General features: G+C 37.0%; 1 protein-coding gene across 3 annotated transcripts; it reads right to left on the minus strand.

Moving 5' to 3' along the window:
• Positions 1 to 6,727: 6,727 nt before the first annotated feature.
• Positions 6,728 to 22,885, minus strand: LOC132033680 (uncharacterized). 3 transcript variants are annotated; one of them, XM_059423724.1, is made up of 12 exons: positions 22,797 to 22,885; positions 21,945 to 22,108; positions 19,441 to 19,558; positions 17,960 to 18,056; positions 16,866 to 16,972; positions 15,143 to 15,265; positions 14,657 to 14,810; positions 13,561 to 13,621; positions 13,084 to 13,466; positions 10,962 to 12,531; positions 8,794 to 9,176; positions 6,728 to 7,286 (listed from the first exon to the last, which is right to left on the minus strand). In XM_059423724.1, exons 2-11 carry the CDS (start codon positions 22,070 to 22,072, stop codon positions 8,930 to 8,932), a joined length of 2,988 nt encoding a protein of 995 aa, XP_059279707.1. In that variant the 5' UTR covers positions 22,073 to 22,108; positions 22,797 to 22,885; the 3' UTR covers positions 6,728 to 7,286; positions 8,794 to 8,929. The 3 variants fall into 3 exon arrangements, with proteins under 3 accessions (XP_059279707.1, XP_059279706.1, XP_059279708.1); XM_059423723.1 differs by having other exon boundaries at positions 8,786 to 9,176; XM_059423725.1 differs by lacking the exons at positions 19,441 to 19,558; positions 21,945 to 22,108; positions 22,797 to 22,885 and having other exon boundaries at positions 8,786 to 9,176; positions 16,866 to 17,041.
• Between the last annotated feature and the right edge of the window lie 1,701 nt (positions 22,886 to 24,586).

Below are 24,586 nucleotides of genomic sequence, written 5' to 3' on the forward strand. Positions count from 1 at the left end.
ATATTGAGATCATGTTTGGCATGGTTATTGATGGTAATCCCTTGAATGATGTTAATGCTCAAAATATAGATATTGTTGGGTGGCAACAATTAATCTATGAGCTTATTGGTTGGGCACCCGGTCTGGATTGTTTTAATGGTATTAGTAGGTTAGAACTAAATAAATTAATTGAATATGTTAGAGGCTTAGATGACATTACAGATCGACCCCCGAAATTGTTGTGCAACAGCGGGTTAGGTTGTACTTGCTATGGCTTTGTGGCGGCACGATATTTTCGGATAAGTCCGGTGACTTACTTAATTTAGACTATTTGCTTGACATGCGTGACCTTAGAGCAATGAGTAGACAAGCTTGGGGAGCGGCTGCATTGTCATATTTGTATATTTGTTTATGCCGCGCTTCGTTGAAGAAAGCCAAGGATGTGTGTGGATTCATTTCCTTATTGCAGGTACGTGACCTTAATTTTATTTGGTTGTCCTATTTGGTAGTTATAAGGTTTTTATGTATTTATTTTAAATTTTTAATATAGGTTTGGGCTTAGGAGCGAATTATACCGATGCAGCCACCACCCAGGGCCCTTCAGCCACACACGCCTCTTGCACGAAAGTGGACTCATCGTAAAGCTCGCGAAAATGAGGCACGTGTTGTGCTACCCATATGTAGGGATGTATTGGACAACCTAACAGATGGTCGGTATTTTATCATAATTATGGTTGTTAATGGCGTTTTGATATAATTGTTACGCTTATGTGTAATTTATTTATTTTATTATCATGTAATTTTATGTTCTTTCTATCGTAGTTTGTGTGGCGACCTTATTCGAAGCCATCATTAATGGACTCACCCAATTACGTCGGCGTGGTCAAGATATTTGGATGGCGCGGTTCCCCTTATTTGTGGGATCTATCGAGAGTGGCACGTACCGGACCGCGTTCTCGGACGGTTCGGTAGGAAGCAACATATTCCGGACCATGTGCCGAGATTGATCCTTCCCATTACAAACGTGACAAACGGTATGCTATAACGATGGAGGTTGATAAAATTTTGCACACGCGGAGGTTTTGTGGGAAAATCGTGGACAAACGGTAATTCGGCCGAGTATGAGCGGGACCCGCAGTCGTTATCGATTATTTTTATTGGTATCGACGTCACTCCCGCACTTTTATAGGAAATCCACGCATAATGTGCCTAGAGGATACCAACACATGTAGCGGCGGGCATGAGAGGCATCGGTACGTACATTACATTCCATTAGATGTTTGATGTCTTTATAGGTGTCTTAGACCACTATCCTGCTATATTTAGCAATCATATCAATATAGCGACACTTGACATGTATGCAACTGTTGAACGCTCTACTAATATTGAAGCCCCGGCGATGAGTTTGATATTCGGGATACTACGTATCTTCCCGCTATGAATATTGGGCTTGAAAGAGGTACACTTCAACAACAAACAATGATAGGAGTTGGTAACCAATCACATAACTTTGGCCCGAATATGCGGGCGGATATTCTGACCGAGTAGTGCTCAGTTAGTGAATTAGGTGGTATTGCCCTACTCAAGTAGAAATTTTACGGAAAGGTAAATATAACGATGTTTCGCTTAAACTAGGAGACTTCTAACTAGTTGTTTCGAGATTTGAACCCCTTGAATTTTTCTATATTTGTAGGTGTAACGATTTTGAAGAAAATCCCGTATTAACTCGGCCACAAATTGTTAGCAATAATGATGTAGCTAATGATCACTCCGGTGAGTCAGATAGTGATATCCCATTAGATCACACAGAAACAGACGATGATCACTCATTTGATGATGATGGTCATTCTTATGAAGACATTACTGCTCGAAGTGATGGTAACGTTAGCTACCATTCTAATGCGATTCGTATTTGGATAACACGAGAGAAGGCCGGATGATTTTGCTTTCATGAGAGATGACGGTCCAGTTCGATCTGCACTTTGGGATTGTAAAAAACCTGAATTTATCAGATCAGGTTAGTACGGTGGCGATGAATATTCTTTTTATTTGTTGGCCCATTTTTACGGGGTTGATAATTTTCCTTGTATTATGCGATTAGGTATGTTATTTCGAAACAAGAAGGAAATGAAAGGCGCGGTGAGATAATATTGTACGAAAGAAAAGAAAGAGTTCATTTGTGATCGGTCCAAAGGTAAATTTTGGAGGGTTATTTGCAAGCGTCATATGTTGGGATGTGAGTGGATGATCCGTTTTAGAGAAATTTCAAGTGGTATGTGGAAGGCGGAAATGCGGATCTCCGCACTGCCTCTCTCACGGATGATTACGAAGGGATCATTTCAATTTGAGCAGGTCCTAATTGCTACTACGTTGATACCATATATTATGGTCGATCCGTACATCGATATTAAGTCGGTTCGGGAAAAATAAAAGGATTGCATTTGTTTACTCCTAGTTATAGAAAAGCCTGGTAAGAAAGCTATTGAAATGGTATTTGGTGATTTTGAAACCTCTTTCAAGACATTGCCCCGATCATGGTCAGCTTAAAATATTTGTCCGGACCGTTGTTGAGTGGGAGCACGAATCAACTACAATGCAAGGTGAACACATCTTCAAGTTTCTTTTCGGGCTTTATAAACCTGACATCGATGGATTCAAAAGTTGCGGGCTTTGTCGTCTCGATAGACGGTACTCGTACGTACGGTAAGTATGAGATGAAGCGCTAATTCTTTGTTGGAATTGATGCGAACAATAACATTTTTCCACTTGCATATGCTATTGTTGCACGTGAGAGCTTTGAGTCTTGGACGTGGTTCCTGTGTTGTTGTGGAGACATATTGTTCGTGAGAGACAAGGAATTGGACTTATTTACCGTCATCGGGGCATCTTGCAATGTGTCCAAACACGTGATTGGTTACAACCACCATCCACACACCATAGGTTTTGCGTTCGGCATTTGAAAAGCAAACTTAATAAAGTTCCTCAACGGTGACCTTGAGAACTTCCAATGTGGTTGGCGGCTACGAAAGCGAGAAGAAGAAATATAAAATGAGGATGGAACAAATCAAAACAATGTCACCTCGGTATACGTGGTTAAAATCTCTTCGAGGAGAAATGGACATTGCGTAAGGACAACGGTCGTAGGTGGGGGGCTATGACGAATGTCTCCGAGTCTTACAACGGTTTATTGAAGAAAGCTCGTGGAATGCCGTTCTTGCCATGGTCCGTTATACGTTTAAAAATTTTGTTGATCGGTTTGTTGAGAGAAGCACCACTACGGTTGTTGATTGCGGATAATAAGTTTTGGCCGCGTATTTGTTGAAAGAAGTTTGATGAATGCGGGAGAGGTCCTGGCATCTTCTTGACATGCGGCAATACAATGCAACTGAAGGGGTCTTTGAGATTCGACATTTGCACATGACGGTAAGGGCGGAAATATCCATAAAGTCTCTGCCGGAGGAAAAGTGTTCGTGTGGGAAATGGAGAAACTACCATATGCCATGTTCACATGCAATTAAATTTTGTGATATCGCGGAATTCAACCAAAGGACTATGTTAGCAAGTACTACGGTTACGGGTTTTACAAGCAAACGTACGGTGGAAATTTTCACCGTTGGGTGATGAGGCATATTGGCCACCTTCTCCCTTCGGTTTAATTGCAAACAACGAAACGAGCGAACTTCGAACGCGGACTACAACTAGAAGGAGGAATGAAATGGATATAGCTCCCCTTTCGTATGGCTAGAAAGTGTAGTACGTGCGTAAGCAACAAAGTCATAACAAGAATCGGCTGCCCAATCGGTAGTTATTGTTGCTTGTTGGTTTTTATATTTTTCTTAACTTGTATGATTGTTGTTTCCTTATGTAATATTCCAAGAATATATAACATGTCTTGTGCCGTTTAATAGTTATCATGTAATTTAACATTTATTACTTAGTTAATGTGTGACGTTTATTTAACTTATATTTTATTTTTTATTTCTGTTCGCATATATAACACATATTTAATTATTACATGTGTAAAATATTTATTTGAGTTATTCACTAAAATTAACTATATGCTTTAAAAATTAAAAAAATCAATAATTTTTTTTTTATTAAAAACATAGCCGAATATGATTTAAATAGAGGCAACGTCTTACAAATTAAACCCTAAACCGTGCGGGAAAAAATTTATGTTTGTAAAACGTGGATCCCTCCACGTTTTATTAAAAATTTTTTTTTTTTTTTTTTGCGGCTTCAACATTGTCTGACGAATTAAAAAAAAAAAAATTGGGGTATAACGTGGGCTGATCCACGTTATACCCCTTTTGGTATGTAAATTTTTGGCCGCCCCCTTTTGGTTTATACCGTGTATTTTTAAGTCAAGTCAAGCTATACCAAGTTTTGTTAATGTTCAATAACGATCACAAATTATGGCAAAAAGTGTCTTCATTTTTTATGCTAAAATAATGGAAAGATTTCGATAAAGTGTAGCGATAATGTTTTCATTTGAAGAACCTGAAATTATAGGACAATTTGAGGCAAGAAAGGGAAGAAGTGAAATGCTATTTTCTTATTCATCTTCTAAATTACCTTAAGTTACTGCTTAAACAAGGACGAATTACAGCTATCAAATTGTCTCACTTCAAACTTTATACAATGAATTAAGGTACCTTTTTGATAACTTTACTACATAATTTTCTCCTATAATATTCTTGCCACCCACCAGCATCTTGCATGTTCCCACCTTCTCGGTTGCGACAAGAAGAGCGAGCAAAGCATGTGCAATCAGATGATCTGTAATTGATCCTAACATGCAATCCAATACAAAACCAGCATATAGTACAAGTGTCATGATGCCAGTGGTCCCGTTTGCTCCGGTTAGAGGCGAATTTAGGGCGAGTTTTGTAAATTTATCAATTAATCCGTTGCTTTAAGCTTGAACTATATATGGGCAGTCCGGTGCATAAAGTATCTCGCGTTAGTAGGGCCGGGGAAGGGGCACACGGCAAGGGACTGTGATGTAGACAGTCTAACCTAATGCAAGCATTAGTGGTTACTTCAACGGCTCGAATCCGTAACCTATAGGTCACACAGAGGCAACTTTACCATTGCAGGCTCCCCTTCGAAAGCTCAAACTATATCTACATATATGAAATGATCATTGTCTTGGTAAGCTATTGCCTCACCACCAAGATCAAGTCCTAGACAATCAGATCTTAACAGCCAGGAACTATCTACATATATGAAATGAGCATTGTCTTGGTAAGCTATTGCCTCACCACCAAGATCAAGTCCTTTACAATCGGATCTAGTTTTAACAGCCAGGAACAAGTACAATAAAAATTGCAACCCCCCCCCCCCCCCACCTCTTCTTTGGTGAACTGGCAAGATGTTCAATACAGATTCTTAAAATACTGTCCGCAGAGTCAATTAGCTAATTTATGTAGATGTAATAAAAATTGCAACCCCCCCCTTCTTTGGTGAACTGGCAAGATGTTCAATATAGATTCTTAAAATAATGTCCACAGAGTCGATTAGCTAATTTATGTAGATGTATATTTGCTGGTTGTCCACTTAAACCAAAAGTGGTAACAGATGTTGCAACCAAACTTCACAAGGAAATATCTTGAAAACTCTATGAAGAAACTGTATGCATTTAGTATAAATGTACTTAGTCTGATCTCACTGGTTCAAGATCCTGTATTTGGCTCTAGCTCTGATTATTCACCATCAACAATCTAACCATCTTTATGTGTCCGATTATGCTGAGTCCAACTTATTTGGGACTGAGACGTAGTTGTTGTTGACGTATCCGATTACTCAGAGGTGTTGGCACTGTTTCTTTAACAATCTGGAAAAAATCGATCTCACTTTATCTGGTTACCGTGAGACGTTTGTATTTAATGTCCATAACTACCTGAACAAATGGGTTGGTTCTCATACTCTCTTTGTCTAGAGTATGCTTGTACTTTTTTCACCCAGCATGGACACTTTGGAAAGAAAGTTTAAAAAATAGGCCAAACCTGTCACGCACTGCGTCGTCTACTTAACTTTCCTTTAAAGTGACCTTGCTTAATTTAAACGAACGGTGGGTCGTTCCTATTCCACTTAGACACTTTTTGCAATTGGCGGAGCAAAACCAACACAAAGGGCGCCACCTCATTACACATCCAACCGGCCTAAAGCGCCAATTTTTAATGGTCAAAACTCCACGAATTTACAAATTGGAATTTACAATTAAAATGAGTTGGCACAATTTAAATGAGCCGCACAATTTAATTGGCCACTTAATCCACGTAGGAGACGGCCGTGTTGGTTTGTTTCGATAACGGTGCAAAAAGTGTCTACGTGGAATAGGAATGACCCACCTCGAAAATCTCTAAATGGAACGAAGGGCCACTTTATAGTCTTTGGTGAAAAGAAGTGGACGGCTTAATGTTTATCGATGGATTTGACCTAAAAAATATTTGCTTTATTTAGTTGGGATGTCATTCCAATGAAAGGATGTTGTACATGCATGGGAAACATACCATGTTAAAGCCCAATCAATGAAGCATTATTGAGCTTGAGCCATTTTGACTTTCTAGGACAGGACAGCCATTTTGAACAGATTTCATTTATTGAACAGGAAATCCATGAGCAAGAAAATACACCAACATACAATTAACCTGAAAAACATCATGGATATATAGTTCATTGGGTAAAATTACAGAAGTTTGATGTTAGAAACAAAGTTAGCAAATTAATGAAAATGGGGGTACTGTTCAGACAATAATTGTTTTCTTTTCCATAAAACTAAATACCACAATTCATCCACAAAAATTTCTCTCAAAACCATTTACACATTGTTTTCCATAAAACCAAAAGGCAAAACGCAAAATATTTGCAATCGCAACTTCGTTTGACAATCCTTGAATGTTTAACTTTTTTTTCTTAATTACACCATATCAAATGTTCAAAACTTAGTTTCTCCGAGCTCCTTTGAATAAAAATGGAGCCTTAAACATCAATGCTCAGCTGATGAGATGTTCAGATAGCAGTAGATACACAAGGAAATAAATGTGGCACATCAGCAACATCTTCGTTTAGTTCCTCATTATGCAAAAGCCTTAATTTCATAGTATACATTATACAACTGTTTGATTTTTTCACCTTTCATTTCATTCTTTTCTTATGTGCAATATTGGAATCGACAGCTCTTTGTTGCTTGACTAATTTGTGACCATAGCTCCATCTATGAGTACACATGGTTTTCTCTTCTACAAAATAACAGAATTCCTCACCATAATACCCGCATCAACCCCGCAAATTGAAAGCACCATCTGCAAGTGAAACAAGAAGAAATAAGTGTCAAGAGACAACTTGTAAACAGAAACATTCCACGAGGACACTTTTGCAAACTGAAGCATAGAGATACCTATATCCCATTCTTTCATCCATTTCAAAATTAAGGAAAACAAGGTCCTACATTTTTTACATCTACCAAGTATTAGCCATAAGAGTACATAAGCTAGAGCTTTGTATCGTATTCCATCCAAATCAAAAACAGCTACTTGCAAGGAAAAACACACTCTCCATTCAGTAAAGCCCTTCCGATGATACAAAGAGAAGACAAATCCTAGTTTTGAACATTAGCAAAGAGTCAAAGGAATGTACCAGCAGATGTACTTTCAACAGATCAATGAATCATAGTCATGAAAGAAAGGTGAAAAAAGAGTATAAATACCTCTCAGGGTTTAAACTCTTCTGAGAAGGGGTACCCCAATAATTGCGAGGGGAGGTTCTCTTATTTTTTTAAAAAAAATTGGGTAAGACCAGAGGCGGAGCCAGGATTTGAAGCTTGTGGGTTCGAAGTTATAATTCTTTAAAGTTACTGGGGTCTAAATTAATAATTTGTACGTATTTAATAAAAATTTAATACAAATATATGGTTCGGCCGAACCCACACCCGAAGGGCTAGCTCCGCCCCTGGGTAAGACAGCTCTCAGTTGTGGTAAGACTGGTTCAGTAAGCCTAGATTAAAAAGTGAGCATCTGCAGGCAACTTTCAGGATCTCACCCAGCAATGACTTTCAATACATTTTTTTGAGAAAGGTTACAGCCACTGAAATCTCTATACATGATCAAAACTTGTAGGTTTATGAAAATTAAAAACTTCCAACATGGCAGCTCCTCAAAATTTTTGAGAGTTCATGAAAACTTATGCAGGCTTAGCATGTAAGAGAAGGCAAGATGAGGGAAAGAGAAAGGGGATCAAAGAAGAAAACAAGAAAAATGGGGAATGCTAAGCTTAGCAATATGCAGAATTTGGCCTCATATCAACCCTTTACTTCCTCGACAGAAGGCTTATATGTTGGAAACCGAGTAAATACATGGTAATAACATGACTTAAAGCAACTTGTAGCTTCAAGATACGATACAAGTAACCGGAAGCTTCGCTTTCCAAAAAGCTTTCGAGCCTCTTTTTGCTTCATTTGACTTAAAAGCCCTATTAACCACCTTCTCTGAACATTTGCACCGGACTGTTGCACAACAGCACTCTCTGTGTTAGTAAGAAGTAACAGATAAGCACCTCATCTGACACAAATTCTAGAAGGCCATGAAGTACAAAAGATTCAACAAGGAAACAAAACAGATATTGTAGCTCAAATAGAGTGAAAAATAGACTTAGGTATAACAAGGCTATTGAGATTACACGTTTTTGGACCTACAATACTTGACTTTGAAGTAGCTAGCAGCCTAGCACCTCTAGCAGGTCGAGATTCACTTTTTAGTAAAAGCATAGCTAAAACAGAAGAAATTCGCAAAGTTTCTTTTGTTACCTCAATACCTTCCCATGTTGTCATCAAGTCAATGTAAGGACAGACAATAGCAAAGCACGGTCCGGTAGCCAATGATACTCTCGAAAATTTGGTCACTAGAGCACTTCTTTCTTACATAAACATTGAAGATATCCCTTGTTAACCCTATTTGACTGAAAAAATAGCAGATGTTGCAGAGGCCTCAGCAATTAAAGACACAGGTTGACGAGCCTGCAAACAAGAACCTATCTCAAATGGACGCAGCTCAGATCCATCAAATAGAAGGTTTACACCAGGATAAATCTCTTCTTTATTCTCAGCATCATCTTTTTCAACCTTAGCAGTAGTTACTGAGGGAGATTCCTCAACCGGCCTGGTGGCAGCCTCGTAAACGGGGGTCAGAGCATATGATCTGCAAGTTCATTTGAAAAGCATGATTACAGAAACTTAGAAAGAGGAAAATATATGAGCCATTCCGAATTTCCAAGCAATGCCTTTCTGCTTCAGAAACAAAGTTACACAAGCGTCTAAAAATGATTCACTACAGCAAATTATCCTATGGATTGGTTTTACTACTGTTCTTGTTAAGGAACCTTTGTTGTCCATCCTCATTTTTTTCAGGTGCAATGAGTTATCCAGATTCTATAGAGGCCTATCTTGCAGAGTGTAGATTGCCATGAAGTATCAACCGAGAAAAGAATCCAAAGTGAGGGATGTTAGACTCACTCAATATTCTAAAAACTTAGCAGTCATTTATAACTGTTCAAGCAACACAAGCCAAGTCTCAAGGTTAGAACAACTTTTTTTTGTGATAAGGGAGGTTAAAACAAAATATTTTTTACGTGCAATCTGGTAGATGTCCAACAGAGGCCATCTAATTGTAAAAGCTTAAGTACAATATGTTGGAAATTCTAAATATAAAAATATAGTAATAAAAGTATAACCAAATAGAACCCTAAGCAAATCTCAAGGAGGCCTTGGTATCAGAAACTTGAGACAACATAATAGTAGCCTCTCACTCAAGTGGTTATGGAGATATAATAATGAACATCAGGCCCAAGGGAGGAAGGTTATTTTTGCCAGGTATGAACAATGCTCCCAGTTGTGCACAAAGGAGAACGAAACTGCTTATAGTGTGAGCAATTGGAGATCAATATCTGCAATATGGCCATGCTTCTTCAGTAAAACAGAAATCAAATTAGGTAATGGGAGAGGACTGCTCTTTGGGATGATAACTGGACAGGGCATGTTTTTAAAACACCAATACCCTGCTCTACTTTTGCTAGCAGTTGATCCCCATGCTACAGTGGAAGAGACGAGGGCAACAAGGGTTGAATATGAACTTTAGAAGATGGTTAAATGATTGGAAAGTTAGAAAGGCTGCTGGTTTGTTGAATCAATTGGAGCAGATACAAGGCCTCACAGATAGTGAAGACTCTTTGGCATGGAAAGGATCAAGCTCCAAGTTGTTTTCAGTTAAATCAGCTCATAACATTATGCTGGGAATCCACCAAGATGATGGGAATTGGTGATGGAGACAAATTTGGAAAGTGAATGCACCTTTTAAGCTATTATGCTTTGTTTCGCTAGTGGGTAGGAAAGCATGTCTGACTCAAAATAGACTAATGAGAAGGGCTACCAGCTGATTTCCAGATGTTATTTAAGTGAAAAAGAAGCTGAAGGTAACTCTAATCTGTCTCTGCATTGTATTGTCACAGCCCAGTTATGGCACATGTTTTTTAGCATGGTTGGTCTGAGCTGGAATATGCAGAGAATATAGTGGATCTCATGAGATGCTGGAATGGCCTGGTTGAAGAGGTTAAGCAAAAGGACTGGCGGAAACTCATTCCTGCATGCATTTGGTGGACAGTTTGGAAAGAAAGGAACACTAGGTGGTTTGAGGATACAAAGGACTCCACACAGAAAATCAAATTTAAATTGTATATTGCTTTTTCTTTTTTGGAGTAAACGATGTCCTGTGAATGATAGTGAATCCATACTATGTCATAGCATCCCTGTAAGTTTTTGTCTAGTCAGGGAGAGTGCTTAAGTTTTTATTCACTGTTTTGGAGTCTGTATCTTGGTTTTACACTCATCAACACTCTTTTGTGCTTGATGTTTCTTTAATTAAAAGTTACCATTCTCAGAAAAAAAAAAATCAATCTGTGAAATGTAAGAGAGATTGATCAAAATGCACCTCAGAATATTGCCATCAAAACTCAGAACTTCTGTTCGAGATCGCTGTCGATGGGCAAGTTTTAGTCTGTGGTGTTCGCTAGAGACACCAGAAATAGGAGAAGAAGGATCAACAATGGGGTTCCACCTTCCACTTGCATAGGTCATAAGATGCCGGGATGATTCCTTTGGCTGCTCTTTCTGGTAAAGGAGCTTCGCTGTTGGACCTGTGGCCTGATACTCAGCACAAACATCTCGCAATTTCTTTCTTAACTCTTGCATTGCATCATGGTGCTCTCCAAATAAATCTGTTTGGAGTAGTTGTGATGAAACTAATCTCTTGCATATACTATTGCACAACTTTGGACTAAACAGTGGAATACCAAATTCTACACTTAGTGGAACCCATTCATACTTCTCATCATCAGGTGCACTATTTTCTTGGACTCTATCTTTGTAAAGTCTTAACAGGCGAATAAAACCAATAGTCCAAAAATTAAGTTTGTTAGACAGACAAGCTAATAGCGAATTCAGATTGGAAGTTTCTTTGGAGGACAATCCTAGTTCCTCTGCTACTTGAGCTGTTGAACCGTCAGAGTTCTTCAAGGGCAGGGGAATATCCAAAGTAACAACTTTTCCTGCCTCATCAAGATCATATCTGCTGAGGGGAAGCACAAGGACAGCAGAATGCTTGATTAGTGAGTTTATACAATGTAAAAGTATACTTCCTTTTACCAAATTCCCTTCAGGCTTCCCTCCCAAACCTCCAATGGAAGATCCATCCCATGACCATAGAAGTGCTTTCTCACAGCCAGCTAATGGCGCAGGAAGCATTCTTAACACGTGACCTTTCATCAGAACAACTGATAGAGGTCCAAAAGCTGTAGCAGAATATAGCACCAATTTCATCCAGGGTGTCATAGACGAATGGGAGGGAGGTCCAAAATGAACGGGGCCTTTTGGTCCAGGCAAAACTGAAGAAGGGGGAAGGGGAACCATGGATACGACGATGTCATAGTCACGCAGAAACAGACGATCTAAAGTAGCCGGTGACAGAGCAGCCAAGCTTTCACAGCGGAGTATATCCACGCGGTATTTTATCTGTTTCTTCACCACTTTATCAGCATCTAAGTTGTCAGCAGATACTGATTTCTCATCAGTCTCAGAACTGATCTCCTGTTTTAACTCCCAGTATGATTGATTTGTTTCTTCAGATTTTGTTCCTGATAGAATTTCTTCATTCTTAGGCACTTTGGGTGTTACAGAATTTAGCAAATCTTCATCATTTAGCTCAGACATATCTTTAGGGTTATCTTCTGATTTTTCAGACAATGAAATATCCTTTGCCATTGAATTAGCATCCTCACTTCTTGAAGACATAGTGCCGGTCTTTTCTATTTCTTCAGCTGGAACCCCACCTGATGTTAGACATTCCAGGACGCACCGAAGGCTAAACGCATGATTGGCAAACTCTTGCAGTTCACCTTCAAATTTTGTCCCCTCGAGTGTGCCCAAATCTTTACAAAGATCTGCTATACTAGCATGACCTAGTTTTCCCGCTTCATACAAAGTCACCGCATGGGATTTTAGACCTGCAAAACGGTTACTTCAGAGTTCAAAAATGCATTGCAGAAGATATTGCGGAGCAAAAGTAAGGTCCTTACAACCTAATCAGGGAAAAGATTTTTGAGCTGCAAAAGAAAGGTGCCCTAAACCCAGAACAAACAATCTTGAGCTGCGGCAGAAAGATGCTAATCTCTAATTACATCACTAAAACTTTTTTTGGGAAGATCTGGCATTTCCCCAAGAATAAACCAAGCTTTCTCCTTGCAGAAAAACTGGCTTTCATATAACTATACTGTTCCTTGGCAGTAACTCGGTAGCAGTTCATTAGGAACTTCGAGAAACATAAATAGTTGCAGCTGACATAAACCAGCCATAACATCCACAACAGAAACTTCAGTAGGTATACGTATCGGAAAAACTCACACTTTGTTTACAAACACCAGTTGAAAATTGCTTTTTATGATGCATTAGGTATAATGAATGGAAGTGAATCACCATTCAAGGACCTATTTATTTTATGGGGTTTGTCAAGGTTATGAGAATAAGGAACACGAAAATACAGTTGAGAGAAGAGAAACCTGGTGATACAGATCCCATCATAAGATAAGAGGTTATATTAGCATCAACAAGAAAAGCAACCCGAGCATAACCAGAAGTCCTGCTATTATTTTCTGTCCATGGAATGTCTACTTGCTGAAAAGGACTGCCATCAGCGGACACGTTTGCCGAGCCCAAGCTGGCACGAGAACCATCTTCCTCGTCACTCAGAAGGCTCTTAGGTGACCCTGGAACATTAAGGTCTTGCAGAATAGATGCTGGGTCTATTAGTTTGACAGCCCAACCCAATCGGCAAGCAAAAGATGCAGCTGCTTGAAGTTGAGAAAGATCGGCCTGTAATGTTGCAGCCAATTCAGCAACAGTTGAATTCTCACTTGAAACCACAAAAACAGCATACAGCAACCTGGATAATGAAGGTGACATATTAGGTATGGACCACTGTGTATACCCTATGGAAATATGATTTGAGATTCCTGAGTTAATGGAAAGTGCCTTACTCCTCAATTGGATCTTCATAGGACTGCTCTCGGTTCGATACAAATCCTTCGAGCCTTGAAACTGCAAAATTTTGTGTATCAACAACCTAAAGTCTCAGATGAAAGGATTCAACAGATAGCACAAAAGTGCAAGCATAGGCAGAATTTATTTGATATATGATTATATACTAACGAACAGTTAAACCACAGGTATGAAAGAGTGCCATCTCTTCATTCAACAAATTGTTTCTGACTTCATCTCTAGCAAAAGCTCAATTTCTAATTCAGCAAGACATGATGCCTTATCCTATATGAAGAGCATCAAAGCTCTAATAGTAAAATATGAATTACGGCCAATAGGTCATGGAAGACATATATATGGGTATCTTGACCATGATAAATTAAGCAACAATTGCATTTGTGGGATGAATAAGGCTCCATTCGGAACTCTTTTCCCTTCTTAGTATAAGTAAGGTCTTTTTGGAACATCAAAAATATCACCTTATGTACGAGCGAAGGTTCTTTTATTTGGTAAATATGTTTCAGTTTAATTGTCGAAGAGACCTGATAGCCAAGTAAATATTTTCGCCAGAATGGAAACTCACAGCTCCAATATGTGGAGCGGGAAAGGAATTCAGAAGTTAGACGCAAGTTTTTGTTTGGTTACAATTGAAAGGTTTAAGTAGACCTAACCGCAGACTAATTTAGGAAAATTAATGTAAATTTGGGAAAGGAGTCAGGATTAAGTTACATGAACATGATATATACAAGCCATCATGTTGTAGCAAAAGCAATCGAACTCAAATATAAATAGACTACTTAAGATATTTGCTTGCACAGGATTCGAGGATAGGACCAACTAGATCCAAGAAAAAGATAAGTTAAAGAATACCAACTTTATTCTGCACTTTGTAGGTGGTTGGAATTCGGAAAGAGCTCACATGAATTTAAAATTGAGATGCAATATCCATTAACTCCCATGTAATGTACTAGATGATGGTAAAAAAAACAAACAAAAAAAAACAAAGAAAGAACAACCAAGAGCCGTAAACTTTGATAGATTTATTTCAAAATATTACAAATAGAAACAAAAAAGTTGTCTAAATGTTCGAATTACCTTTAAAACGATCATCAGGATAGACAGGAACATCAAAATAGACTAGTCCTCGTCGATGAAGCCCCTTTACAATTTCAGGATCGAAAAGAATGAAAGAGCTTGCTTCTTCCTTGCAGATTTTATCTATTGTTGCCGTTTCTTCTTCAGTCAGTTTCTATGAAAAAGAGAACAAAAGGAGGACAAAAGTCATATGTCAATTACAACGTCAGAAAGTCAAATAATTTATCTTTTTTATGATGGTGGTGTTCGGGTCAGCTTGCATACACCTCAACTATTCCCCCGGGTACCTACTATCTCCCACCAATGCAGGTACCAGGTTACTCTGCCTAGCAAGGCTTAGGCCGATGGAAAGAAATCGCCCAGTAATTTTTGCCTCTGGTGAGTTTTTCTCCACACTGTTGGGTGCATGTCAAATAATTTAATTTTTCAATAATAAAAGCTAAGAAGCTTCAATAATGTGAGTAATTGAACGAGATGTCAACTTGCCTTGAATTCTTCTAGGGTAAAGTTGACAAGACAAACTCCCCACCATGGCTCAATAACAAAGTCCACTGGTTGTGTAGGCAATAGTTCTTTCGCTATTGATTTGTTTAGCTTCCACATAATTTTCTGCCAAGATCCAAAATAACTGAAATTAAATTAAACAAACAAGAAGAAAAGCCCTAGATTAGCCAAAGAGCTTATAAGGGTGAGATTATAAATAGATCTTCCCTGAACACCAACCAATTTGAGCAAAAGGACAAAGGTATTCAACCAGCACCCTTCATTTATCATTCAAGACAAAACGTGTATCATATTCTCTCGGTGTTGGTACTTTCCTCTTTTGAATTACCCCAGAAAAGAGGAGACGTTAACAAGCAGTAGGATCTACAAAACTTCTGGAAGGACTGGAATGCTGTCGGGAGAACTATACCATTATGTTTTTTTTGGACAGTTTGTGAAGAAAGAAATAGAAGATTGTTTCATGGTAGTGAAATGGATACAGCTAACTTTGAAAGAATTTCTGTTTCGTGTATTCTTTTGATGTAAAGAGAAGATTCCCACTTGTATAGATGACTGGAACAATTTGTTAGCTAAGGGTAGTTGAGCCAATCTTCATCTCTATACATTTCTATTGGACCGAGAAATCTGTCCGGGGCAACCCTTAGGACCAACTGCAGCCTTCGAAACTCAGAGATAATGGGTCCACCCCTCTATCCTTCTCCACTTAAATACAAAGCTTAGTTTGCATGGGGCAAGGCTCGAACCCGTGACCTAAGTGTGTGGTGTCAAATCCCTCAACCTTTGCCACTTGAAGCCCAGAGGGCATCTTGATACATAGTTGTAACACCATCATGGATTCACAGTGTGGTGTCAATAAGATTCTGATTTATCACAAAGAGATCATGAAAGTGGGCATACTTGTGTATGGGTTAGCAGAAACTAAACTCAAGAATGATTACTGCTGGTAACTAATGTTGGTGGGTCCACCGTACATGATCACCTTATTCAGTTAAAGGGCAACATTGGAGGGTTTCACTAGTCTAATCACTTCTATTAAAATTTCCGCTCCAAGCTAGTCTGCCATCTAAACCAGGACAAAGGGAAGAACTTCGTAGGTAATTCAGAAGCAGTGAAAAAATATGGGAAAGAATTTTCTTTTCCAACAGCAAGCGAAATTGATCATGTGCCAAGAAAGTCCACATCATGGATAATATAATTGCTAGTAAAAGTTGCAAGCATAGTTGTTGGCTTGATGCAGCAAGCAGTGGAGAAAACTAACAGCAAAAGGAAATTGAGAAATAACAATGGATTCTATTCTCTAAAAGAGATAAATTAAGCAGCAATGGAAACATCTATAATCTGTGAAATGGCAGCTTTTGTGTTAGAGTAACAGAATAAATAAAATAATGAGTCAAAACTATTCTGCAAAGACCCTAATATCATGACCAAGTAAGACATCACGAAATAACCCTAATTCTAAACACCATAAAACAGTTTTAAACCTGATATAAATCCTACAAAACCTCCCAAAAAGACCAACTTCAGGACTCTGATTTTCTATGTGAACCTATTTCCAAGGTGTCAAAGTTTAAAAAGGAAATAGGTTCACATAAATTGAAACAGAGGGAGTATAAGTTTAAGAAAGCTTGCTTTCATAGAACATCAAAACCTTTATGAAAATCTGTCGCAATAAATTCGAACACTGGTAACTTTTATTGGACCATACCTTAGATCTGCACTTGTTCATGATGTCAATAAATTCATTTCTTCCAATTCCAGTAAGCCGTAAGGCATCTGCAGCACTAAAATTTGGGATGCTGTCATAGGGTTGTTCTGCATTCATCATAACAGAGAGTCAGAAACCCCATTAGACTGGTATCAATTGCAAAGAACCTGAAATTTCTGCGGAGCAAGAAGTAAGGACACATTAACATTTGTAATCCAATTATGCATAGAATCAACAGTCAAATGCAGAAAACTGTGAGGAAATCTTGGTATAAACATTTGACAGTAAACACCAAATAATTCTTCGAAGGCACATGTTCGGTAATTATTTTTAATAAAGAGACTATAGAGCGCAACATAGTGCATATGACACTACTAGAGTATGCTAATTAAAGATGAGTAAATACTCCCTCCATATTAATTTATATCACATCCTCTCTGTTTTGAAATGTCCAAAAATGTTAACTTATTCCACAAACAATATCATCTTACAACTTTCAAAAGTTTCAAGAGTCCAAATATTTAACTATTCAGTTATTTAAGCTAAGGTATGTCTCCATCTACTGGACTTGTTAACCATTTTTTTAATATTGTTATCCACTACTACTAACATAATACACCAGCCAAATTAATATCTTAAACTCCATGCTTAATCAAATGTTGTCAAAATGAGATGTAGGACCATCTTTTATTGACAAAGAATACGCAAAAACATATACAAGAGGAACACAGCATTCCTGATGCTCATACTGCAGTAGTCACACCGGGCGGGGGGGGGGGGGGGGTGAATGCTGCTGAAATTTTTTGTTCAGGAGCAGATCCTGTGTCAAAAGCACAATAGAACTATTAAGCCCATTCAAAGAGTTCTCTTCCAGAAATAATAGCCTCAAATTAGTAAGTAAAAGTGCAAGCATTTAAGCTGGATATAAACTTGCACAACCGTCCAGAGGAAAGCTATAACAATCATCTTAAGCAAAGAGAATTTAGGACATAATCCAAGTATGCTATACAGCATCAGACTCTATACTTTAAGTTAGAGAAAAGAAAATACACCCTCAATAGTCAATTCTGAACTAACATGATAGGAGGCTATACCATTTTTCATGACTTCAAAAATCATGTCACAGTAGTATCTGAAAGGAGACACCCTCATGACACGGCAAACGTACTCGGCAAGGTGATATGGAAAAAGCTGCAAATAGAACATAATGACATTAAATTATTCTGCAGCAGTCCCAACTCCTAAGGTGCATATCCAAGGCATAACTTTGACATGTCTTGAAGGAAACAAAGAATCAGGCTTTAACTAAAATTTCTCATTATCTTCACCTGTACATCTTTTACTCTAATTTCTTCTCTCTTCTACTAATAATTTCTCTAATTGATGATATGTCATCTTTAATATCAGGAGATTAAAAAAAAATATCAGGAGATTAAATAAGAAGAAAGTGCACCAACTCTGTTTATAGAATTGTATGCTTCAGAAGCATCAAAAACAAATAGAGAACAAATAAAAAAACAAAAAACCAGCATCAAAAGTGAAGGAGTCTATGTAGGCACATATGTACTTCTGTCCAAAAGCAAGGGCCTTAACTATGCCCAAAAGTTCTAACACGCACTATTCTTTTTAGTTCACCCCCCCCCCAACCAACAACCCCCAAAAAAAAAAAAAAAAAGAAAAAGAAAGAAGCAAAGAGACTATAAAACAGTTGCTCATAAGTCTTTCTTATTTAGTAAATGATGCTAAGTATTGTCTCTGCCTAATTCTTTTGATTACCATCTAAAGGGGCAGCCCGGTGCACTAAAGCTCCCGCTATGCGCGGGGTCCGGGGAAGGGCCGGACCACAAGGGTCTTTTGATTACCATCTCTCACAACAAAAACAAGCTTACTTTATGACTTCAACCGACTTTCTAATGACTTGCAATTTATATCTCCGAAACCAATACAGTGAAAAATTGAAAAGATAATTCACGATTAAAACGATACACATTTTTAGTATTCACTACGTAAGAACTTACGTAACTGATAAAGTTGCTGCCATGTGACCAGGAGGTCACGGGTTCGAGCCGTGGAAACAGTCTCTTGCAAAAATGCAAGGTAAGGCTGCGTACAATAGACCCTTATGGTCCGGCCCTTCCCCGGACCCTGCGCATAGCGGGAGCTTAGTGCACCGGGCTGCCTTTTTTTTTTTACTACGTAAGAACTTAAGGAGCTATGCACACTCGAGTCACGAAAAACATATGATTATCTAAGTTGGAGATATATCACATGAATACTGATTTCAAAACCTAAAACATGTCATGTAAGATATAAACTGATTGAAACATTGAAAAGTAAATAGCTTCTTTAGTTGGAACTCTGTCCACTTATTAATCAGAATAGGCATCTAAAAATGTGTCTTCTTCTTGTATAGAACAAGAATCTTCTAAGGAAAAAATTTATATTAGTTAAAAACATATTTTTTTCTTCTTTCATTGTCACTACTTTTTCTTAGCCGGACTTTTTTTTTGAGTAATATCTCTATCAACAACTTTATAGTAAAAAGGATGAGAAACAATTTCCACATGATACACACCGCCAAGTTCCTTCGGAGATACCGCAACATTTCTTCATAGTATTCAGCTTCTCTACACACTTTACGAGCAAAGCAAGTATTCCACATGAGTCTCTTCTTTATGCAATGTTCAATTATCCTGCATAAACCCCAGTCAGTAGAATATAGAAGCAACGTAAATTACTAAATGCAAGAATAGCTGGTGATGGTCCATGAGCAAAGAATTATCTATAATGAAGCATTTACAAGTATCATATTTAGCCCTGAATCAGTTTATGTATTCCAAATTCTAATAGTGATCACTCTTATTGATCATCGTACACAACAAAAATACTAAACCTGATTCAAAACTTCATGAAACAAGATATTAGAGTGGTGTATCTTATCTCACCTAAGCCTAATTCAAAACTTCATGAAACAAGATATTAGAGTGTAGTCTTGCCAAGGGTCTTACGGTCGGGAGAATTACCTAACTAAAGAAAACTAGTGTTTTTTCTAAGAGTAGGCATGGAGAGCTTTTTGTAGGGAAACCTGCAAGTACAGTTAGTGGGGAGGCGGGCGTTAATCCTACCTTATGACTATCGGACTATAACAGTTCCGATGAACAGTCACTCCTTTTTGACGGTTATACTATTCCAGATAATGATCTAGAATTGAGAATAGAAGTGGTTCGTTTTCTTTTTATACGCAATTCAAGATTTCATTTGTGTTCATGTTGCCGATTTCTGATGGAATTCAATGGGTCATCCCCCCTTCCTACGGGTTCCCCCACTGACCCAGTGACGCACCAAGCACGCCCCTTCTCTCTCCAATCATAAGGCCATTTGATCCCTTTATTTCTCTTTCATCCCCCTGAATAAGGAAGACCCTGCCCTTTCTAATTCAAAAAAAGAGGGGTGGGGGAGGCGGCCGTTTGAAGTGGTGACGGCCTATGCTACAGTAAGAAAAAAAGTATGTTGAGGTTAATAAAGTCACTTAGTCGAACTAGAAAAATACAAAGAAAGAGAGGCTAAGGTTACAAAGTAAGGTCAGCTGGTTAAGGAAAGCTCAGGTTATGAAATAGCTTAGCCGTTAATTTAAAAATGAAAGGATAAGGAAAATAGTAGTGAGGCGTCGATACGGAGTTGGCAATGCTATACCAGTTAACCAATCAATAAACTAATCCTCAATTGGTGTAAATGGAGTGTCATGGAAAATACGGAGCAATATATGAACTTTCTAGAAGAGATAGGAGATTCGTAGTTTTGTCGTGTCAGTGGTGGTAGTCGGACTTTTGTATCCTGTCCCATCTTGGTACTTGTTTTACTTTTTTTGTTTTAATAAAATATTACCTTATCAAAAAAAAAACTAATCCTCAATCCCGAACCAGTTGGTGGCGGTATGAATCCTCTATATATCCTGCTCTATTCGGACCCATTTAGGGGTTCTCTATATGTGAATTCACTTGTGTGAAGGTTGCATTTCCGTTCCTAGTCAGAATAGACGAAGAGGGTTGTGGTAGGTCCAGTGTACAAATAGTCAACTTACAGTGAGTCCACGATGTTAAACCACAACACAATAATATAAAAGTGGATTAATGATCACAAAATGCACATTCTTGGGATCAAACTTTATCCTTAAAGTTCAAAAAAGAGTGTTCATGAAATGTTACAGCTGGTTGACCTCCTAACTTTAACACCAGACGTCAAATGTTTCTTGAACTATCTCACCACTCACAACTGTTTAGCATTCCACTTTGAAATGAACCTAGGCTGTCCTAATAAACACAATTATTCCAAACTCATTACGCATCATTACAAGTTCATCCAAGAGTGATAACCTCATGTAGACCTATTGACTTCATACTTAATTGCAGAAGCTCATACAAAAAGTTACACCCGAAGTCAATAAATCCTACACAAGTTCAATAGATTTGTGACACTGAACTTCAAGCATGCTAGAAAGTTGACTGCATTGCATCATCCTAAAATCCCCCTCCGAACATATTTTCTTTCATTCAATTACATCTTCAACTCATTCCATCATGTGCTGACAAGCCCCATTCTTTCTCATGGGTCAAGCACATTTTTTTTTTTTTTTTACAAAGGATGATGTGAGATTCAAAACCATAATCTCTGCTCTAATACTGTGTTGAAGTATGACCACCTCATCTAAAGCTTAAACTATTAGATATGACACTTCTCTTTACTTAATTATGTCTTCAACACAAATAAATTTATAAGCTTGCATCTTTTGCTTCGATACGAGACACAACAAAATCCTGAGTGAATCAAAGTGACATAACTAGCGAAGTAACATAAACATGCTTAGTTGAATTAATGCAATTATTAATAATAGCTCCAACCACAAAATAGGACGAAAGCAGTAGGCTCCACCATAAACATGATTTATCTTGAGTGAATCAAAGTGTAATATAAACATGCTGAGTAGAATTAATGCAATTATTAATAATAGCTTCCAACAATAAAATTGGACAAAAACAGTAGGCTACACAAAATGATTTGGAAAAATTGAAACAAACAAACCTTCTGTGCCAATCTTCTCTGGAATTTAATGTGGCTTGAAGCCGTTTCGGAAGATTCTCCCATGGACATTCTTCTTTGATTGCTTTTGATAACAACTGTTCCTCAATTGTAGCCGGTATTCGCTGCATTTTTATTTTCCTCACTACTCTCCAACTGCTTAGTCCCTGAAATTGATTTTAAAGTTCACTATTAAGTACATACCTCAAAATTCAAATTTACAATATTGTAACTACAACAATTCTCGATCAAACATTTTCGACCATTGACTCTTCGATTAATTTACTCTGACTTAAAAGCAGTGAGCACAAGTAACTGATTTTAAAGTTCACTATTAAGCACATACCTCAAAATTCAAATTTACAATATTGTAACTACAACAATTCTCGATCAAACATTTTCGACCATTGACTCTTCGATTAATTTACTCTGACGTAAAAGCAGTGAGCACAAGTAACTGATCTTAAAGTTCACTATTAGCATACCTCAAATTTCACATTTTCAACATCGTAACTACAACAATTCATAGTGCTCGATCACATATTTCTACAATTGACTCTTCGATTAATTTACTGTAAATTAAAAGCAGTGAGCACAAGTAACTTATCTTAAAGTTCACTATTAGCATACCTTAAAATTCACATTTTCAATATTGTAACTACAACAATTCACAGTGCTCGATCACATGTGTCTACCATTGACTCTTCGATTTTACTTTGAATTAAGCAGTAAGAACAAGTAACTGATCTTAAAGTTTACCTCAAATTTCACATTATCAAATCGTAACTACAACAATTCTCGATCACTCGTCGATTTTACTGTGAATTAAAGCAGTGAGTGAAGGAAGTAAGTTACCTGAATTCGGATCAAGCGAAGGTAGGGTCCGGTTTGACTGTAATCGGGTCGGATCCTGTGAGCTGAATCAGAAGAAGGAGCGTAGTGAAGATCTGAGAATGGTAGCCGAGAAGTAAATGCAGAAAGGGACGAAACGCCGTTAGTCGATATATTTTACCTGTAATTACATGACCGGTCGTTTCATGATCCTCTAATATTTTTTTTAAAAAAAAAATTAGCAGTAAGTACTTTGGGAAAAAAACTTTTGAGTTAATGTTTTAGGTAAATTATTTGAGAAGATATTGTTTTAGTATTTGATAAATGGAATGTATTTCGTTAAGTTTTTAAAAGAATATTTTTGAGTCTCAAATTGTAAAAAATACTATGGTAGTAGTATTAAGAATTTAAAATTCATTTTATGATTACTATAATTTAAATAGAGATATAATTTTAAAAAAACTATAAAGATTTATATATGATTACTATAATTTAAATAGAGAAATAATTTAAAAGAAATTATAATAGATTTATATAAGCTTTTATTTTATTTAGTTAAAATATAAGATATAGTTAAAGTTTTAATATAAATATAGTTAGTATAGGTAAGTTATAATATAAATATAGTTAAATAAAAAAAGGAAAGGTCAAGAAGGTTGTGTATGTACATATATATATATATATATATATATATATGCTAAACATAAATAAGGTGATGTGACACTTTCTTTATAAAGGGAGAGTTTTAAATTTTGCTCCATGAGAATATTTCACGACTTCGATCATTATTAAGAAAAGTCTAAATTACTCAATTGTTACTAGACTTCCTTGAAGACAAAAACAACAATTTTTAAGACCTCCGACCTGGTGACTTTATAAATCTCTCTTATAGCTTAATATATTTTTTTGTTCTTCACCTTTTTCCATATGATGCCCTTAATTAAGATTAAAATAAATTAATATCTTTAGCCTTTACAATAATTTACTTTTCATTATTTTTATATTAGGTTTTAGTTTATCAAAATTATTTCCTAACTCTAATCGGCTCTTTTTCAGCCGATCAAATTTACTACTAAGAGACTGTGGTAAATATATGTTCCTGGTTAAAATAATTTTTGAAATATGTTAATAGTTCAAGAAGTACAAAATTTATTATTTTTTCTCAATTGTAGAAAAAAATTATTGTGTTGCTATTAAAAATATCTTTTTTCTTTTGTCAAATATTGTATATCTCCAATTCTCTAAAATGAAAAAGAGGGTTTAGAAGTTCAAAATTTGAACTACAGTAAAATTCGTGAAGGTTTCCTTGTATTAACAAATTTATAGGCTTGTTTGGCCCCTTTTTTTTAGGTAAAAGCTTTTTTTTCCTCAAAAAAAAAAAAAAAAAAATTAATCATATTCGATTTTTTTTTTTTTTCAAAACAAAATTATTATTACCGTAATTTTTATATTTGCCAAACCATCTCTCGTAAATCTAACATATCATATCTTTTAATTAAATACAAACTTTTTTTCTCCTTCTTTTTGGTTTCTTCCATATCTTGTCCTTTTGTTTCTATCTCTCTCCTAGATAAAAACTTACCCTCACCGGATGTTTACACCAAATCAAATAATATATAACACGTGTTTGAATACATATAACTTTGACTTATAGCCTGTTTGGCTGCCTTCTAAAATCAATTTATTTTAAAAAGCGTTTTTTTTTAAAAGTACTTTTAGCGAAAAACAGCTTGTGTTTGACCAATTAATTTAAAAATCACTTTTGAGCAGTAATTAGTGTTTAGCCAAGCTTTTAAAAAGTGCTTCTAATTGTA

This window comes from Lycium ferocissimum, chromosome 10 (assembly GCF_029784015.1).
Source record: "Lycium ferocissimum isolate CSIRO_LF1 chromosome 10, AGI_CSIRO_Lferr_CH_V1, whole genome shotgun sequence".
In the NCBI taxonomy this organism is placed as follows: domain Eukaryota; kingdom Viridiplantae; phylum Streptophyta; class Magnoliopsida; order Solanales; family Solanaceae; genus Lycium; species Lycium ferocissimum.